Source organism: Eretmochelys imbricata, chromosome 6 (genome assembly GCF_965152235.1).
Source record: "Eretmochelys imbricata isolate rEreImb1 chromosome 6, rEreImb1.hap1, whole genome shotgun sequence".
Lineage (NCBI taxonomy): Eukaryota > Metazoa > Chordata > Testudines > Cheloniidae > Eretmochelys > Eretmochelys imbricata.
This window is the reverse complement of record NC_135577.1, coordinates 67,476,969-67,498,158: the sequence shown is the minus strand read 5'-3', so window position 1 is coordinate 67,498,158 and position 21,190 is coordinate 67,476,969. Positions and strand designations below refer to the sequence as shown.

The 21,190-nt window shown below is 42.1% G+C and overlaps 1 protein-coding gene across 1 annotated transcript in view; it reads right to left on the bottom strand.

Annotated features, from left to right (window-relative positions):
- Positions 1-21,190, bottom strand: part of RGS6 (regulator of G protein signaling 6) — a 449,956-nt gene that overhangs the window by 57,812 nt on the left and 370,954 nt on the right. Inside the window, exons 7-11 of the mRNA XM_077819976.1 lie at positions 17,247-17,323; positions 11,275-11,356; positions 10,225-10,299; positions 8,703-8,801; positions 6,992-7,053 (exon numbers count right to left, since the gene is read on the bottom strand). Coding sequence (XP_077676102.1) covers positions 6,992-7,053; positions 8,703-8,801; positions 10,225-10,299; positions 11,275-11,356; positions 17,247-17,323 — 395 coding nt within the window. The remainder of the gene's footprint in view (positions 1-6,991; positions 7,054-8,702; positions 8,802-10,224; positions 10,300-11,274; positions 11,357-17,246; positions 17,324-21,190) is intronic.

Genomic DNA, 21,190 nt, shown 5'->3' with positions numbered 1-21,190 from the left:
AGGGGGGGAGGGAGACTATCTTGAGATACGCATCAAAGGTGTGACAGGTATATTTAGTGAGGGAAAGACGATACTTTGTTATCCTTCACTGAGGAAGTAAATGGACAGTGAGTTCGTGTCATAAAAAAGGATCTTTCAGCCAGGCTTGGTTGAAATCACTGGAGAGAACCTTGGATAAGATAAGCTTCTTTAGACAGAAGGACAACCTGTTAGTTAAATTTAGTCTCTAGAAAGTGTGTTATGATTTACTCACTAGCAATCATTTGAATCTCTGTTCTCTGAGAAAGCTTATTCTTGTTTTCACTGTAAGTATATCTAAGTGCCATGTGTTTAGCAGAGCTGTGTTCTAAGGGTAACTAATAAGCTGTGGTCCACTGTTCCTTTGGGAACAGCAAGTCTGGCAGTTCTTTGAGTGTTCAGTGGGTAAGGGGATGGATGCTACAGGGGATGCTTGGAGGACTCAGGTATTAGTATGCCTATCACTAACCCGCACGGAGAAAGTGAGGCTAACGGAGGCCTGGAAGGCAGTGCTTGTGCTGATTCACAGCAGGCATAGAGATTTCCTCACACTTGGGTTAGGTCGCAGCAAGGTATCTCACAACCCTGGGTACCATTCCACCCCCAGATCCTTTACCCAGTTCCAATACCTAGCCACTTATTCCCAATTTTTTTATTTGTGCACTTTATTTTTCCTTCCTACATATAGTACTTTGCACTTGTCTTGATTGAATATCCTCTTAGTGGTTTCAGACCAATTCACCAATTTACCAAGGTTATTCTGAATTCAAATCCTGTCCTCCAAAGTGCTTGCAACCCCTTACAGTTTGGTGTCATCTGAAAATTTTGTAAGCATACCCTCCACCCCATTATTCAAGTCATTAATGAAAAGAATGACTAGTACCAGACTCAGGAGAGACCACTGAAGGTCCCCACTAGATATAGTCTCCCAGTTTGACAGTGAGCCATTGATAATGGGCTATTGATAATGGGATAAGTATGGCTTTTCAACCAGTTTTGCATCCATTTTATAGTAGTTTCTTCTAGACCAAATTTCACTAATTTACGTATGAGAATGTTACATGGGACTATGTCTAAAGCAGTACTAAAATCAAGATATCACATCTACTTCTTTTCTCATCCAGTAGGCAAATAACCCTGTCAAAAAAAAAAAAAAAAAAAAAAGAAAGGTCATCTAGGAGGTCATCTAGCCCAACCCCATGCTCAAAGTAGGGACTAACCCCAACTAAATCATCCCAGCCAGGGCTTTGTCAAGCTGGGCCTTAAAAACCTCTAAGAATGGAGATTCCACCACCTCCCTAGGTAAACCATTCTAGTGCTTCACCATCCTCCTAATGAAATAGTTTTTTCCTAATAGCCAACCTGGACCTCCCCCACTGCAACATGAGACCATTGCTCCTTGTTCTGTCATCTGCCACCACTTTGAACAACCTAGCTCCATCCTCTTTGGAAGCCCTCTAGAGGTAGTTGAAGACTGCTATCAAATCGTCCCTCACTCTTCTCTTTTGCAGACTAAATAAGCCCAGTTCCCTCAGCCTCTCCTCATAAGTCATGACCCCCAGACCCCTAATCATGTTTGTTGCCCTCCACTGGACTCTCTCCAATTTGTCCACATCCTTTCTGTAGTGGGGGCTCCAAAGCTGGATGCAATACTTCAGATGTGGCCTCACCAGTACCGAACAGAGGGGAATAATCACCTTCCTCGATCTGCTGGCAATGCTCCTACTAATGCAGCCCAATGTACCATTAGCCTCCTTGGCAAAAAGAGCACACTGTTGACTCATATCCAGCATCTCATCCATTGTAACCCCCAGCTCCTTTTCTGCAGAACTGCTGCTTAGCCAGTCAGTCCCCAGCCTGTAGCAGTGCATGGGATTCTTCCATCCTAAGTGCAGGACTCTGCACTTGTCCTTATTGAACCTCATCAGATTTCTTTTGGCCCAATCCTCCAATTTGTCTCTGGACCCTATCACTACCCTCCAGCATATTTACCTGTCCCCTCAGCTTAGTGTCTTCCACAAAATTGCTGAGGGTGCAATCCATCCCATCGTCCAGATCATAAATGAAGATGTTGAACAAAACTAGCCCCGAGACCAACCCCTGGGGCACTCCACTTGATACCGGCTGCCAACTAGACATCAAGCCATTGAGCTAGCCAGCTTTCTATCCACTTTATAGTCCATTCATCCAATCCATATTTCTTTAACTTGCTGGCAAGAATACTGTGGGAGACCATATCAAAAGTGTTGCTACAGTCAAGGTACATCACATCAACTGCTTTCCCCATATCCATAGAGCCAGTAATCTCATCACAGAAGGCTACGAGGTTGGTCAGGCATGACCTGTGCTTGGTGAATCCATGTTGACTGTTCCTGATCACCTTCCTCTCCTCCATTTGCTTCAAAATGGATTCCTTGAGGACCTGCTCCATGATTTTTCCTGGGACTGAGGTGAGGCTGACTGGTCTGTAGGCTGGCACACTCATATAAGAAGGGCTGTGGGGCAGAGCAGAGTTCAGTAGCTGCCTGGAGCTTGAGGGGAGACCACCAGTCTCCTAGCAGCAAGAAGGAGCGCCAGCACCTGAGACAGAGCAGCGCTGCAAGTACGGGCCAGGGGAGCTAGAGAGAACTCCTGGCTGGCTGTTAGGACCTGCAGACTGAGGTAAGGGCAGAAGAGGGTTCTGGAGCTGTGTGGGAAGCAGCCCCGGGACAATGAACTGCAGTTGCCACTGAGAGAGTAGCTGGACAGAGTGCAGGTCCTGCAGAAGGAGGGAATACAGAGAGTGGCACAGCCAGAGGGCAGTGTCACTGAGGAGAATGGGAGCGATGCGAGTTCTGGAACAAAAATGACGGCGGTGGGGCACCACCAGAGGAGGGCGCCTTGGTGAGCAGACCTAATTCCCATGACAGCTGGCAGGAGGCGCCAGAGCAGTGAGTGAACCCCGTCACAGTCCCGATTTGGGATAGGAAAATTTGTCAAAAGCTCAAAAAAATTTGCAGGACAGTAAAAGCAGGAAAGTGCCTCACTCTATCCAGCACCTGATACAGATTCTGTTTATACATCAGGCACCAACTTCTTAGTGGTTCTGATCATCTGTAACATATATTGGGAGGCAGTGCAGCCCAGTGGCTAGAGCACTGTACTTGGGAGACATGGATACTATTCCTGACTCTGCCACTGGCCTGCTGGGTGACCTTGGGCAGCTCGCTTCACCTTCCAGAGCCCCAATTTCCCCATCTGTCAATGGCGATATTGATACTGACCTCCTTTGTAAAGCACTTTGAGACCTGATGCAAAGAACCAGGGAAGAGCTAGGTGTTAGTAGTAGCAGTGACGTCAAAGGAAATTCCTGCTGCTCAGCAGGCGCTGGATCCTGGATGGTGCTGATTGGCCTTAATTTCCACTGACTTCAATTAGAGTTGAGGGTGCTCAACATCTTGCAGGAGTGCTCAGCATCATGCAGGATTGAGCCACCAGTGACCAGCTCATTTCGTGATTTAGCTGCAGATGAGAAACACAGCTGTTCAGGAGATTCAGGGTATGTCTACACCGCAGTTAGACACCTGTGACTGGTCCGTTCCGGCTGGCTCGGACTGAGGGGCTGTTTAATTGTGATGTAGACGTTTGGGCTCTGGCTGGAGCTCAGGCTCTAGGACTCTGCGAGGTGGGAATTTCAGGTATCAACCTCCTGTGGGAGTTAGAGCACAAGGCACATGCAGGTTGAGTGGCTGGACTGTATTATGTCTTGCTAACACCGCAACTTGTTTCCCTTGCCCCCATCCCATCCCACCCCCACCCCCCACCTCGGAGTTCTCTCATGACTGTCCTGAAATGCCTTTATACTGAACTGAAAACATGCCAGTTGGTGTTGCATAGGGTGCTGCTGTCATTACTTGGCTGTCTAATGGAGAGCACAGGAAGGAAGTCTCTGTTGTGCTGTAGCATGCTAAACTGCCACACTGTCAGCTGAATTAATCTCTTAAAGTGTGGACTTACTCTGACAGTGACTGTAAGAACGGCACCTTCTTACTCAACAGAACTGGTCCTTGTGTGTTCAGCATTTTACATGCTGACTCGAGAGACAACATTCGTTGTTTCAGATAATTGTTCACATCAGCTCATTCCTTCTCATCTACCCTCTCCTCTGTCCAGCCACGTAACTAATCACCCCATTTATTATCTTCTCCTGCTCTGGTCTTTGCACCTCATTCAGTGTACCTCCCCACGTCTGGGATTCTCTTCCTGGCCCCGTTCACTATGCCTCTAAACGCCAGAACAAATCTCAAGATTTGACTGTAAAAGAAACATGTAACCTTATAATAAACCTACTAAAGTAACCTCCTGGGTTTATTGCTGCAACTCTTATCCTTCCCCCTGCCTTCCAATGTCTGCTACAGTAGAACCTCAAAGTTCTGAACACCAGAGTTACAAACTAACCGGTCAACAACACAACTCCTTTGGAACCGGAAATATGCAATCAGGAAGCAGCAGAGATTAAATAAAAAAAAATAGAAAATACAGCACAGTGCTGTGTTAAACGTAAACTACTATAAAAAAAAAAAGGGAAAGCAGCATTTTTCTTCTGCATAGTAAAGCTTCAAAGCTGTATTAAGTCAATGTTCAGTTGTAAACTTTTGAAAGAACCACCATAATGTTTTGTTCAGAGTTATGCACATTTCAGAGTTACAGTCTCCATTCCTGAGATGTTTGTAACTCTGAAGTTTTACTGTATCTGTTTTCCTTATGTCTTACAGTTACCTATGGCAAATAGTACAACACCTTTTGACTTCTGTGGGAGCAGGATAGGCCTTAGACTGTACACTTCAGGACAAGAACAATGACCTTTTCTTCCTGGAGGTCTTCATGCCTTGAACACTGTTGATAAGAACACTCTGTCTTGGCTTAACTGGATTGCATACGCCAAATTAATAGGTCAAGAACATTTTTGAAACAAAAGTTTCTTTTTTTGGTTTGAAAACACTTTTTATTTTGAAATTTTAGTTAAATTAGTTTAGTTTAGTTAAAGGTTTTTGTTCCTGGTTTTTTAATTGTTGAAATAAAAACAGAATGTTTTGAAATGATTGAAACAAAACATTTCGATTGACCTGATCTGAATTTTTTTTCCAGATTATCCGTTTGTAAACAAGTTTGAGATTTCGACTTGTCCCAATTTGGGATGGGAAAATGTCTTGAAATCTCTAAAATTCTCATTGGACAGGAAACTATTTCCTGTCTAGCTCCAGTTGAAATAACTATTTACTTTTGAAAATTTTGGCATCAATAAATACTACTATTAATAACGACAGTTCAGCTCTACTTGAGGAACATGTATACTCAGTGTTAATAAATTAATGAGGTCTGCTGATTTTATTGTTCAGAATTAATACAATTCTTGCAAAATTATAAAAAAAGATAAATTTGTTTGTCTACAAATTACCTGTCTGGAGATTGTTACTACCTCATGATATCAACATCTTTATGGGTGAAATCTATGCAAAATGACCTTTACTATAAAGCACAAAATTCAGCTACTAACTGCCAAGGGGAAGAATGGATTCAAAAAGCCTAGAGCATAAATATGGATGTGATCATTTTCAGTACAGCAAAATATCATTACATTTATGCAAGGTCCTATGAAACATTTGAACGTTTTCTTTTTAATTAGTTACATTTCCATTTAAATGGTTAGTTTTGATGACCCAACAGGGAACTTACTTTTAAGCATGTGCCTTCTTAATTTGCCTAATTCCGTATAAATATGTTGAAGGCAGGAGCTGATTCTGTGAAGCACAGCACTTTGCAAGGTAATGTCTTTTTAATTTGTTTTAAACATGGCAAATTCCCAATGTTTCTCAATTATTTAATTATTTTTCTATAAAGGACCAGCCTTCACCTGGTACTGCAAAAAATATAATGATCATTGTTCCATTGCTTTAGATAACAGTACAGTTCTGCTCTGCAAAACAACTCTACATAGGATTATGGGGATCCCTATTTGTATCAAAAATTCCATTGCAAATTTTCTCAGTTTACAAGTAACTAAGCTGCTGTTTTCTAACTGCCAGCCCTGCAGACTCACTGGGATGGTTCTTTTCTGGCTCATGCTTCATCACCAGCAATAAAGATTCCACAGGATAAATTGTGCCATCATTTGCATCTGTGTGACCCTAATGCCTTAAAACAGTGCCTCTCAACCTTTCCAAACTAGTGTACCCCTTTCAGGAGTCTGATTTGTCTTGCGTACCCCCAAGTTTCACCTCACTTAAAAACTACTTGCTTACAAAATCAGACATAAAAATACAAAAGGGTCACAGCACGCTATTACTGACAAATTGCGTACGGTCTCATTTTTACCCTATAATAATAAAATTAATTGACTGGAATATAAATATTTTACTTACATTTCAGCGTATAGTATATAGAGCAGTATAAAAAAGTCACTGTTGGTATGAAATTTTAGTTTGTACTGGCTTCATTAGTGCTTTTAATGTAGCCTGTTGTAAAACGAGGCAAATATCTAGATGAGTTGATGTATCCCTGGGAAGACCTCTGTGTACCCCCAGGGGAACATGGATCCCTGGTTGAGAACCACTGTCTTAAAAGAATGCCCTGGCTTGCACAGGTGCAACCCTAGTGCCTTCAGTGAGGTTGAAAAGCTGTAAGTGTGGGCAGAATCTGGCCCTGCAATTGAAATTGCATTGGCAATTTTATAGATGATGCATGATTCAGAAGAGAATCCAGCTCATTCTCCCAGAGCTGCTCTGGCTAACAGGAGTAAAGAGCAGTAAAAAATTATTTTTCATACAAAATGAACTGGGAAATTTTGTAACTGAAATGGAACTGCTATCATCCTTTGTACACAGCCTTGCACCATAACTTTATGGAAAAATGTCAAAGTTGATCATCTGAGATGATGAATAGAAATACTATATCAACAAAAGAGTATTATAATAATGTAAATCAAGAAACTCACCTTTCAGCTACTTTGGACATTTTTAAACAGTGTCTGTCTATCTGCACATTCAGAAAGGTTATCTGGGGAAAGAGATGACGATTAAAAGAGATTAACAACCGAGCAGATCTAGAACCACGGGTGCTAGAACCGGAGAGGCCAGGGGCGCAATGCCCCCCTCCCCTTTTTAACATGAGCATAGTCGGGCAGGCGCAGAGAGGTGGTGGCAGAGGTTGCGCTTCACAGTGGGGGAGCTGATAAGGTGATCAGCTCCCCAGCCACAAAGGGCAGCTGCTGCTTGCGAGGCCAGCCTCTTCCCGGTAGGGGGGCTGAGGTGGCCTTATCCCTGCCTTGCCACAGGGCCCAGCCCCTTGCTCCTCCTCTTTCCTCTGCGAGCTGGAGCCGGGCAGTGGTAAGAGGCATCCAGAGAGCCCAGGCCACTGTAGGGAGCCCTGGACCCACCACCTGCCCTGGGTGACATGCCCCAGGGGGCTGTTCTCAGGCATCCTGGCCAGGGGGCAGGGCCTTGAGGGAAGAGGGGGAGCAGGGAACGGGAACCCAGGGGAAGAGGAGGAGCAGAGGGCGTAGGGCCATAGTTGTGACATCAGTGCCCCCCACCCCACAGTTCTAGACAGGTTCTGGCGCTCCTTTCTAAAGCATCCACTGATTGTGTCACAATACAGTCTTGGCTTTGCATTTCAAGTGACTTATCAGTTTGCAAGGAGTAACCATGGGTTCTCTCACAGGTGTCAGAGAACACAACAGTGGGACAGATTTACTTGTGCTGGAACAGGGACATGTAAGTTGCCCCTCCCTGCCTGCATTCGTAGGGTTGGCTGTGCCCTGGAGGGATTCTGATCATAACTGCATTACCCCTTAATATTCAACTCTTGCTACACATTGGTGGTATGGTGCCTGTCTTCCCCTGGGGGGCTCTACTACAGAAAACAGCTTTTATTCCTACTGGAAGTTCCCTGGAAGCTCTGCCTGTGGAAGCAGTACTGAATGAGCAGAACCTCCAGCTGCTTTGGATACGTCTTCCTGCCTTATCAATACCACCCACTTTTTGAGTATCCTTGGCGACCTGAAGGAGAGGCAAAACTATGGCTAGACACAGTATAACCCACATAGAATTCTTTATACATTTGGTTGAGTTTTTGGCTGGGGGTTCCTTGCAAACCTGTCCTGATTTTTTGTTGAATGCATTCATTCTTTGAAAGTATTTGCCAAATATTTTGGCAAATAATTTTCAGACTGTGGGTTGCTCACAAACTGTTTGTGTTGCCTATTTGCTATTCATGGCGTGGGACTGGTCACAAAAGTCACAAGGCATTGCATTTTCTCCCTGATTGGATGACTGGAACATATTTAAAAGTTATAATTACTTAAAATAAACCTGCCACACAAATTTGTAACATTTTTTGGGAAATGCTGTCTGTAGGCAGGTAAGGTGAGTGGAATTTTGGACTTGAGAGCCACTCTGTTAATTTGAAAAGAGAATATGACATGTAGCATTCATCTCAATGTACCCGCATGTCCCCTTTCATATTTAGCTTTTGATATATGCTACTTTGTTCAAAGCATGCCAACATCACCTTACATTTCTGTTGTTTTGCACCAGGAAACATAAGCATGTTTCTGGCTTTACTGATATTTCAATAAAAATATAAACATCTTTTTGAAAATAAAGTACTCAGTTCTTGGAGGAGTTGTTCTAAGGCAGTCTACTTACTCGTTTTCGGAAGTCCTCTTTTGTAGTTTTTCGTATGGGTTGGGAGGGCATATGTACAGGGCTTTGGGACTGAGAATCTTCTGTAACCCCATATACTGACTGAAACAAATAACACGAGAAATTACAGAGTATTATTGTTACATACCTAAGGAAAATCTGTGCATGAAAACAATCAAGTAATGAGCCAGCAACTGTCTACTGTTACCTTTTCAGAGATCAATAACTCTTAAATCTGGAACAAAGTTCATAAATGAGCTTGTATATACAAATACCTGAGTGGCGAATAGCTGTAGCTGTGTTAATTGAAAATTGTGATTTCTCTCTGACGAGCCCAACTGAGAACAAATGCAAATCTCTGCCTGATAATCAGAGGTACATGAGAGAGTTTTTCTTCTGATTCCCTACTTTAGTATGTTAGTTGCAAAAGTGAAACTTCTACATTTTATGAAACTCATATTTTTGATGAAGGCTTCAGCTCTGCTAATATGTATCTTTTGATTAACAAATCTTGACACTTACTTCAAAATTTCTCAATATCTGCTTGCTTATTATAAATTACCGCATTTTCAGTCAATCAAACCCTCTATTTCTTATGCCTGAAGCACTCTTACCTAGATATAAAATAACTGTTTTTTGCTCTACTCTACAAGTCTATTGCATTTCCACAATGAATGGAGACATTTATATTTGAGAAGTGTTACTTTGCTTGTCATGCATTTTTGGGGGTATACAGGCTTCAGGGAGATGTGCATGAAGTTATGCAGGTGTGTTTATGTTTATAGGATCAGTAACTGAGATGGGGGGGGGTGGAAATCATATTCTAACTCAAGTGTCTCTTAAATATGATACTAAACAACTTTAAGAGAACTTACAGTAATAACTTTTAACCCTGAGGCTTTGATACACCGAAAAAAAGGGTTAATATGGTGTCAATGAGCCAAGTTTTCCACAAACCTTAAAGAACAACAGCAACAACAAAACAGTAAAACACCATCAAATCACCGGTAGTGCATTTATTTGTCAGGTATTGAAGGCAATAGCAGGCATCTTTTTGTTCAATTAATTATTTTTTTTCTTTATTTGATATTTGTATGAAACATTGAAAGGTTATGATGACATTTAATAGCCAGCATATTGACATGTTTGGGACCATCATGCTGATATGCAACAGTTCATTTATGTTTGTCTATATTTGTTAAAATGGGAGCTCTGTGGTCACTAAATGACAATGATGACTATCCCAGGCAAAAGAAAAAAAATAATCAGGTCTTAATTCGAAAAGAGTGCTGTCTAGTGACTACAGCAGGGGTCTGGGAGTCAGAACTCCCTAGTGCTGTTCTCAGCTCTGCCAAGACTTGGACTGGTACCTGTCCATTTGTAAAATGAACATAATAAACTTACTTACAAATGTAGAGGCTTAATTAATATTTGTAAATTACTTTGAAATTCTCATTTGAAAGAAGCAACATACTGTTGGTGTAAAACATAGTTGTTACTGTTCTGAAAAAAAAAACACCCTGACCTTTTTAACCTTCTGTGGGTTTTTCATACGGCGACACTTTCTGATGTCCATTTCTGTTGTGTTCACGCAGCCTGGCTAAGAAAGGGACATTCATAATATTACCATTGATGTTAACAATGTACATACCACCTCCTCCCACTGGAAAGCAATAATAAAACACAGAGTTTTCATCCTTTGCTTGCAGCACAAATATTGTTACAAAAATGCACAATAGGATCTTTTTCAAAATGCTTTCTTTAAGGTGTGTACTACAAATCATATTCGTTAATCATTTGGTTCTGTAACTTATGTACTTGTGATTTTTTAATTTTTTTTTCTTTTACATCACTTCATATCATACCCAAATGTGCAGTTTTTGAATCATGATTGCCATATTTGGGGTCAGGAAGGAATTTTCCTCCAGGGCAGATTGGAAGAGGCCCTGGGGGTTTTTCGCCTTCCTCTGCAGCATGGGGTACGGGTCACTTGCTGGAGGATTCTCTGCACCTTAAAGTCTTTAAACCATGATTTGAGGACTTCAATAGCTCAGACATAGGTGAGAGGTTTTTCGCAGGAGTGGGTGGGTGAGATTCGGTGGCCTGCATTGTGCAGGAGGTCAGACTAGATGATCATAATGGTCCCTTCTGACCTTAATATCTATGAGTCTATGAGACTATGTTAAGTTGAATCTCAGCATCCAATTTATTTGCTCATAACTTCAGCACACAATTTCAGCACGCAAATTCCTTTCAGGCTGAAATTACCTGGTCTCAGCTCAGAACTGAGTTTTTCTAGAAAACTTGAACAAAACTGGTTTAACTGCTTTTGAATTCTACTTATGAAAAAAAACCCTTTACACTTCTACTTTATGTTAAAATCAGAAATGTTGTGCATGCACAAATCTAAACCTTTTGAAACAATTTTGTTCTCAAACTTGGCTTGTTCTGAAGATCTCCTAATGGACAATTGAAATGTGAAGAAAATCCGTTCAGCAGTTTTAAAGCTAACCTCTCCATGCAGCATATCCACATTGCTAGGTTTGGAAGTAGCATAATTTAAAAAGAGACTTACCACTGGCCTGTGCACATCCCAAAATGCTCTTTCTTGGCTGTCCAAAATTTTCCTTTCAGTTTTATCCTTTTTTCTGTCAATTCTGGGAAAATAAAGAAATGAAACAATCCACGACTTCAGCAGCTCACGGAAGCTACTAGATCGCATGCCCTGATTCTCATGGGTGACTTTAATTTTCCTGATATCTGCTGGGAGAGCAATACTGCGGTGCATAGACAATCCAGGAAGTTTTTGGAAAGCGTAGGGGACAATTTCCTGGCGCAAGTGCTAGAGGAGCCAACTGGGGGGGCGCTTTTCTTGACCTGCTGCTCACAAACCGGGTAGAATTAGTGGGGGATGCAAAAGTGGATGGGAATCTGGGAGGCAGTGACCATGAGTTGGTTGAGTTCAGGATCCTGACGCAGGGAAGAAAGGTAAGCAGCAGGATACAGACCCTGGACTTCAGGAAAACAGACTTCGACTCCCTCAGGGAACGGATGGCCAGGATCCCCTGGGGGACTAACTTGAAGGGGAAAGGAGTCCAGGAGAGCTGGCTGTATTTCAAGGAATCCCTGTTGAGGTTACAGGGACAAACCATCCCAATGAGTCGAAAGAATAGTAAATATGGCAGGCGACCAGCTTGGCTTAATGGTGAAATCCTAGAGGATCTTAAACATAAAAAAGAAGCTTACAAGAAGTGGAAGGTTGGACATATGACCAGGGAAGAGTATAAAAATATTGCTCGGGCATGTAGGAATGATATCAGGAGGGCCAAATCGCACCTGGAGCTGCAGCTAGCAAGAGATGTCAAGAGCAACAAGAAGGGTTTCTTCAGGTATGTTGGCAACAAGAAGAAAGCCAAGGAAAGTGTGGGCCCCTTACTGAATGAGGGAGGCAACCTAGTGACAGAGGATGTGGAAAAAGCTAATGTACTCAATGCTTTTTTTGCCTCTGTTTTCACTAACAAGGTCAGCTCCCAGACTGCTGTGCTGGGCATCACAAAATGGGGAAGAGATGGCTAGCCCTCTGTGGAGATAGAGGTGGTTAGGGACTATTTAGAAAAGCTGGACGTGCACAAGTCCATGGGGCCGGACGAGTTGCATCCGAGAGTGCTGAAGGAATTGGTGGCTGTGATTGCAGAGCCATTGGCCATTATCTTTGAAAACTCGTGGCGAACGGGGGAAGTCCCGGATGACTGGAAAAAGGCTAATGTAGCACCAATCTTTAAAAAAGGGAAGAAGGAGGATCCAGGGAACTACAGGCCAGTCAGCCTCACTTCAGTCCCTGGAAAAATCATGGAGCAGGTCCTTAAAGAATCAATCCTGAAGCACTTGCATGAGAGGAAAGTGATCAGGAACAGCCAGCATGGATTCACCAAGGGAAGGTCATGCCTGACTAATCTAATCGCCTTTTATGATGAGATTACTGGTTCTGTGGATGAAGGGAAAGCAGTGGATGTATTGTTTCTTGACTTTAGCAAAGCTTTTGACACGGCCTCCCACAGTATTCTTGTCAGCAAGTTAAGGAAGTATGGGCTGGATGAATGCAATATAAGGTGGGTAGAAAGCTGGCTAGATTGTCGGGCTCAACGGGTTGTGATCAATGGCTCCATGTCTAGTTGGCAGCCGGTATCAAGTGGAGTGCCCCAAGGGTCGGTCCTGGGGCCGGTTTTGTTCAATATCTTCATAAATGATCTGGAGGATGGTGTGGATTGCACTCTCAGCAAATTTGCGGATGATACTAAACTGGGAGGAGTGGTAGATACGCTGGAGGGGAGGGATAGGATACAGAAGGACCTAGACAAATTGGAGGATTGGGCCAAAAGAAATCTGATGAGGTTCAATAAGGATAAGTGCAGGGTCCTGCACTTAGGATGGAAGAATCCAATGCACCGCTACAGACTAGGGACCGAATGGCTAGGCAGCAGTTCTGCGGAAAAGGACCTAGGGGTGACAGTGGACAAGAAGCTGGATATGAGTCAGCAGTGTGCCCTTGTTGCCAAGAAGGCCAATGGCATTTTGGGATGTATAAGTAGGGGCATAGCGAGCAGATTGAGGGACGTGATCGTTCCCCTCTATTCGACATTGGTGAGGCCTCATCTGGAGTACTGTGTCCAGTTTTGAGCCCCACACTACAAGAAGGATGTGAATAAATTGGAGAGAGTCCAGCGAAGAGCAACAAAAATGATTAGGGGTCTAGAACACATGACTTATGAGGAGAGGCTGAGGGAACTGGGATTGTTTAGTCTGCAGAAGAGAAGAATGAGGGGGGATTTGATAGCTGCTTTCAACTACCTGAAAGGGGGTTCCAAAGAGGATGGCTCTAGACTGTTCTCAATGGTAGCAGATGACAGAACAAGGAGTAATGGTCTCAAGTTGCAGTGGGGGAGGTTTAGATTGGATATTAGGAAAAACTTTTTCACTAAGAGGGTGGTGAAACACTGGAATGCGTTACCTAGGGAGGTGGTAGAATCTCCTTCCTTAGAGGTTTTTAAGGTCAGGCTTGACAAAGCCCTGGCTGGGATGATTTAACTGGGAATTGGTCCTGCTTCGAGCAGGGGGTTGACTAGATGACCTTCTGGGATCCCTTCCAACCCTGATATTCTATGATTCTATGATTCACTTTTCTGACTTGCTCCCAATTTTCCCCTGGATTTTTGGACCCAACTGACAGCAGTATCCAGTACTCCTGTTCTAGTGACACATATTTCCATACAGAAAAGTCAGATTCCAGATGCCAAGTGATTTGCAGGGTCATTCCACCAGCCTGACGAAAGCGATCTTTTGTTTTCAATGAGAGAACTTTTTTGCTAACATCTGCTCTGCACCTGGCAGCGAATAGCCTTTCTGACACCAGATTTCCCAGTCCCAGTCGAGCACAGCACTTAAACTGGTGCTTAACTTTAAACATGTGAGGAGTCCCCCTGAAGTCAGTTTACTTAACAGTTATGCATTAACTTAATGGCTGTCCTGTATCAGGATCCAACAAGTCAGAAAAACACATGACTTCACAAAATTGTTCCACGTGGGACATACTAAGAACAATTGCAAATTCTTCATGGACAGATTCCCCACATCATAAATACCAGTAACACCATCAAAACTGGCACGGATACCCTTTTAAAGAATTTCAGAAGACAAGTCAGAGACTGAATGGGGCAAGGAGAATGAACAATCCCGCTTAAGCATAATGTGGTCCCTTTAGAACATGTCTGAAGCATGTTGATGGAGGAGTGTGGTGGAAGCCTACACTGGCACTACATATGCTGTACCTGTTTTGTTCCTTACAGAGGGCGTCCGTTTCTAAAGCTCTCAATTCAGCATCTTTATTGACACTATTTTAAAATGATAATTTAAAGTAGTAGGTGGGAGAAAATCCACCACTGTGGGGGTTATTAGTTATTTGTCTTTATCACCATCACCCCTTGTTGGAGAGGTTGCGATCAGTTGTTGATCCCCAGCCTGACCTATAAATGGAATTATAACATCACCTCTTGGAACATAGCAGCATGAGGCTGAGACAATGACCCAGATCCTTGGCTGCAGATGAGGAGCACATAGTGCAACCTGGGAGGACAGCATGCAAAGGCTTTGTGCTCCCCCAGTTCTGGGTCAGCTAGCATAAAGTTAGAGCAGCCTTCAGGTGGCTGTCAATGGGCCTAGGGCATGGCAGCTGAGGATAAGAGACTCAGGGCTTGTCTTCACAACCGGGGAGATCAATGCTGCTGCAATTGATGCAGCGGGTGTCAACTTATCATGTCTAGTGAAGACTCGCTGAATTGACAGCAGAGCACTCTCCAGTCGACTCTAATACTCCGGCTCCCTGAGAAGAATAAGGTAAGTCAATGAGAGAGCATCTCCCGTCAATGCAGCAAAATAGAGATAGCAGGGTAAGTCAACCTAAGCTACATTGACTCCAGCTGTGTTATTCACGTAGCTGGAGTAGTGTAACTTAGGTCGACTTACCCCCATAGTGAAGACAAGCCCTCAGATACAGCCCACTTTCTTCTAGCCTAGCCCCTTATGCCAGACAAAGGTGTACGGGATTGAATAGGAGATGTTATGACAGCTTTACACCACTGGAAGATTCCCATGCCCTTAGTGGGTAATCCTCCTGTGGCTGGTTACACCGACTTTAGGGCTGCTTTGTTCTAGTAGTAAAGCATAAAATGGTTGCAACACAATCCAGGATCTGGGCTTTTTATATATATACAATCTCCAAGAATGTGCCATTGATTACAATTTTTAAAAAATTAGAAATATTGATTATGAAAATACAGTGTAATTAATTGCATTAAGACCATGATTTTCAAGCATTGCAACTAAACCCACTAAGCAGGTGGCCTGATTTTCAAAACATGAAGCGACCACAGCTCTCATTGAAGTCCACATTGAATATTACTGCTCATTTAATGCTGCCCAGGGCTTTGGCATGTCCAGCCTACAGGTAAATACACCAATGGAATGCTATATGCAAGATGGGGGTGGGGAGTACAAAACTTGATATGAAAAATAACGTTTCCAGATGCTTGTAGTTTTTCAGTTTAAATCTTACTCTGCTGTGCTGGAAACCTAAGCCCAAACAGCACTGGAATAGTGCCTGAAAACCAAGAAATGAAGCCAACTAGTGACAGGAAGTGATAGTGACCAGTTGAGTTTTACTGCTCCAAGTGAATGAAATGGAGAAAAAGTAAACAAACAGCATTGATAGTGAAAAGAAAATAAGACTTAAAATCCTTCCAGTTGTAATAATCTATGCTACTAGTGTCAGAAGTACATAGTTTTGTTTATGATTTCTATCTTGGCAGTGAACCTTTAAGCATCTCAAAGACTAATTATTATTGTAACTTCCAATTTTCTCATCTCATCAGAATACTAATATTCTGAACTGAAATAATCCCTTAATTACCATGTTATTTTAAGGATAATTACCATGTTCTTAAATGGTCCATAATTACAATGTAATTACAGTGTTAATCAACAAAGTACTACAAATATAGATACACACACATGCATATATACATATACATAATAAGAAGTAGCAATCTCTTTTCATTTTGTAACATTCGTTTTGCTGTTTGATTCTGAAAGTGCAAATTCCCTCTGCTTTTTTGGTGTTTCCCAAGAATACAAATATCTGTATTCTGTAACACTAATATGTCACCTTCATCTTCCTTGTAGTTTTCATATGTGACAACTCCTTCTGCAACATGGACATGCAGACTTCTAAGCACCCTAATTTCACAAACCCAGAACCATGCACCTATTGTGGCAGTAGCAATGTCATGTTGCATATACTACTAAGAGACTGCACTTTGTGATCATGGGTAAAGAGGAGGCAAACAGTAGATTCCCAGTTCTGGGTGGAATGACAGGAGGAGGGTGAAAAAAAAATTACTTGTTGTAAAATATGAGTAAGCCTTACTCATATTACATAATAGTATTACATAATAGTCCACAATGATTTGGTAGCAAAAGGAGGTCAGTTAGTATGGACACAATAGAACTGAGTTTTCCGGGATTTGGTGTATTCAGTGGGAAAAATAATTGGGGATATTTGCAAAACAAATATACTGTGTGCAGCAGGACTGTACAGCTACTGCAGAAATGGCAGCACTTTTTATCTTCAAAGTACTTTACAAACATTAACGCATACACCTGCATGGAAGGTATTATTCTTTCCACTTATGCTGAGTGGGAAATTGAGGCACAAATGGTAAGAGACTTGAACAAGAGCAAGAAGCTCAGGAGTTCCTGGCTTCCAGACCTGCGCACAGACAATTAGACCCATCTTTATCTTGGCATTTTTTCCTCAGGGTATGTGATCTTGTGAATTAGTCCTGTGCTGTTTCCAGTGTGACAGGGACTAGAATTTACCAATAAGTCTCGAGTTATTTGGGCAAAGACTTTAACTGGGAAACATTCTCTTAATCCAATCCCTTCCCCAACAAAGCTCTAAAGACTCTTCCAGTTCACTGAACTGGGAATACTTACTTCACTTGGGCCTCTGCTTGCATAAAGATGAATTCCCACTTCCTTGCAAAAGCCCTCTGCAGTCTTGCTAAGTTTTCCTGATAGGAGAAACAAATAAAGAGAACAATTAAATCACACTAATTATAACTTCAGTTTAAGAACTAAATTATTGCATCAGTTTTTTTAACCTGGAAAGCTCAAAACACTAAAATTAATACTGGTAAATTGTCTCTGTAGGCAAAGTATGATATGAATGTGTGGTGTGTGTCTCCCTTACAAGCCACCACATAGCAGGAACAGGAAGGGCCAAAGCAAGAGTTGTATCAGGGTGTGAAACAGACTGCCAGAGCTCTACTAATAAAACAGCGTTGGACTTGTTTCCACGTATTCCTCAGTGTACTTTCTACAATACAATACTGTGAAAGTTTCTGGAATCGACAACTTCCCATTCTGATAGCAGCTGCCTGCTGCCTGCACACTTTGCTTTTGTGGGATGGCTGGGTGGAGGAGGAGGGAGGGTATTTTCCGGCCTTCCTTGTTTCATAAAGGATAACCATCCCACAGTTGTTCAATGGATTGTTAACCCTGAAAGCATTCCACAGTGCAGAGGACTGAAGTCTAGGTATTGTCAGGGCAGTTCATAAAAGGAAACTAGTTATTTGTTAGGACAATGGAAATAACTAGAGATAGGCCCAAGCTGCTCACGTTTGGATCCAGATAACCTTTAGCCCATTATCGCAATAGCTCCAATTCAGGAAAGCACTTAAACACATACATGTTGGTTCATAAATTCACAGACTCCAAGGCCAGAAGGGACCGTTAGATAATCTAGTCTGACTTCCTGTATAATAGGCCATAGAATTTTACCCATTTACCCCAGAAGTCCATACGTACATAAATCTAAATTCATACACATTCAGGAAACCATTTGAGCATGTGCTTAAGTCGCATTGAATTCTATGTGACTTAATCATATGCCTTAAATTAAGTACATGCTTAAGTGCAGTCCTGAATTGGGATGCTCTCCTGAATTATGGGTTCAGGAAATCAGCAGTAGCTGGTAGAGAGGCAAAAGAAAACTTAACTAGGCCCACTGTATATTGGTGTAAATCAGGAGTAACTCCACTGATATTAATAGAGTGACACCAGGTAAATCTGGTGTAACTCTGAGAAGAATCAGGCTTATATTTGGCCAACAAGGGGAAAAAAACATAAGGGCACCTGAACTTAATCTTCCAGGCCATACTATGGTTTACCAGTAGAAACACAGGGATCCTATGAATCTGCATGCAGAGCCCATGACCAGAAAAAAGCATCTCTTGCAGATTGAGGGGTGAGGTTGATTTAAGGAGGATTTATATGAGGAGAGAAAATGGAAGAATCCTTCACTGAGCACACACCCTCCAAAAAAGTTTATAAAAATAACTATGCAGAGGATTCCTCCCCAGTTCAATGAACCTGATTCTCCTCTCACTTGCACCAGTTTTACAGCACTACCACTCCTTTGATTTTATTTGGTGTAATGGTGATAGGAAGAGTTGATGCCCTTATCATCTTCCTGTTTCTTATTAAGAGGGCAAGTTTGCAATTCAGATCTCCAATCATGTGAGAAATGAGAAAGTGACAGAAAAGCAAGAGCTAATTGTTTGCCATCGGAGCATTACTATTCTCAATAGACACTCGTATGCAACAGTACTTAGTACTGTAGCTTCATGGCATGAGTGCCAGAGTGGGTGGTGCTGCTGGTGCTGAACAGCCCTTTTGTTTCTTTATGACGGATCCTTATAGAATTTAGTTAGTCAGGTGACTGCGTGATTATCATTTTTTTAAATAATGAAACTGGAGATATGCAGAAGCAGCGCATCAGCAAAAGGATATACAGTGCATGTGGATTTTAATATTCCACACCTTGTCTAACGTTCCAGGGTAGTGTTCCTGAGAGTACTACATGCATTTCAAGGATGGAATCTGTGGCCGAAATCCACAAAGGAATTTAGGCTCCTAACTGCCACTTTAGGTGCCTAAGTCCAAAATTTAGATCCTCAAAATCACTGCTCAGTTGCTGCCTACCCATGAAGGGACCTACATTCCCTAGCTGCCTATGTTTCTGCTAGTAAAGTCCCCTAGGGCCGGAGGACTAGGAAGTTAGTAGGGAGTAAGTTAGGGTGTGACTTTAACGTGCACTAGCTATTCTGCACTAACTCTCCATGGGAACACTCTTATTTCACACTACAAGTTCCTTTGTGAGGTTTAGCTTAGTAACTTAAAAATGGATAAGCTACACTGCACAAAGGCACTGTTAGTGCAAAGTAAGGGTGCCCGTATGGGGAATTCATGCAGAATAGCTAGTGCACGTTAAAGTCACACTCTAGCTTATTACACACAACTTCCCATGTAGACAAGTCCTTTATTTCTTCTGGCGGCTATGTGCAAATCTTCCTAAGTTCTGATGCCACTGAGCTGCTCAGTGCTGAAGTGTCAGTGGGATCCTCAACACCTACCTCTATTGGATCAGGCTCTGTATAAAACACAGGAGGAACAGGTGGTACCTTTATATCCAAGAGCCCAATGGATAAAGCACTCATCCTTTGTACAAGAGACCTGGGTTGAAATCTCAGCTTTGTCGACTGGGAACAGGGACTTGAACTCAGGTCTTCCACCTCCTAAGAGACTGCCTTAACCATTTGGCTATAAGGTTCTCTGGGATGGGCCTTTTTCAGTCTCTCCTGTTGAATTTTTTCCGTGTTTTATAACATACATAGACACTGGAGCAGGGACTGGAGGCTGGGTCTCCCAGGACCTTGTATTACCTGCTAGGCTATGGAGTTATGCTGACTCTCTCTCTGGCCCAATGGGAGGTGGGAGATTTAGATTAGTGTTAGAGCAGAATTTAACTCAGTATACTGCGGCTAGACAATTCTGTCTACTGTTATTTCCTACTGTACATGGAAATGCAGTCCATAGGTGGATTCAGCAGCAGCAGTCACTGAAGGCCATATTTTGTCCTCAGTGTATTTATATACCATTCCTATTGTCATCAACAAGACTTGTGTGGAAGGATCCAATGGAGCATACATAGTCCCTTGTGTGCAAAAGGAATCAATAAAGGGTTCTTTCTTGCTTTATCTCTAGTCAGTACAGGGCACATCTGTGGCATGATGGGGACAGGCTGGTCTATGAATTAGATATATTAAACAGGTTACAGCGAGGTCACATTTGCTCCCAAATTTAGATTTTATAACAACAAGGTGAGAGGGGGAAATCAGTTTTGTTTGTTTGTTTTAAAACAAAACCTAAGACCAATACAAATGTTTTCATAAATTTAAAAAACATTTCTAACAGTTTTTCAAACAACATTCCACTGAAGTATTTGAAACTTAACCACTACTCTGTTGAGCTAGTAAAGCAGAACCTGAAAATTAGATTGACTAGAGCCTGATAATAATCAAAAGTGCAGTTGGCTAGAATGCTTTCATTGCCTACATTCTGAGTAATGCAAAAAGCGAATGACTTGTAACATAGGTTGAGGGCATTTTCATATGCTTACTTGTTAGCCTGACAAGGCCTCTTTACTAAACATAGCTAATGCCTGTATATGGAATTTGGAAAATGTAGCTCAAATTAATCTTTTTTGTAAATCATTCCTTTGAGAGTCTACAGATATGTGATATGCCTCAGCGGCAATGTAATTGTCCAAGAATGTTAACCTTGTAATATATCTAAACATTTATCACCCCACTGGCTCCTATAAAGACAAACGCTATCGAGAAAAGCAGCCCCAGTGTAAGTTTTTGTGCAACTTGCCCCAGATCTCTGAAGGAGTATGCTGTGGATACTTAAAGGTGAGACACTAAAATGTGTATCATGGACATCCTCATTTATGAGTTTGATATTCTCTCAAGGATTAACCAATAGAATCTTTTGAAAATAAATAAAAAATAAACTAAAATAATAATAAGACAATA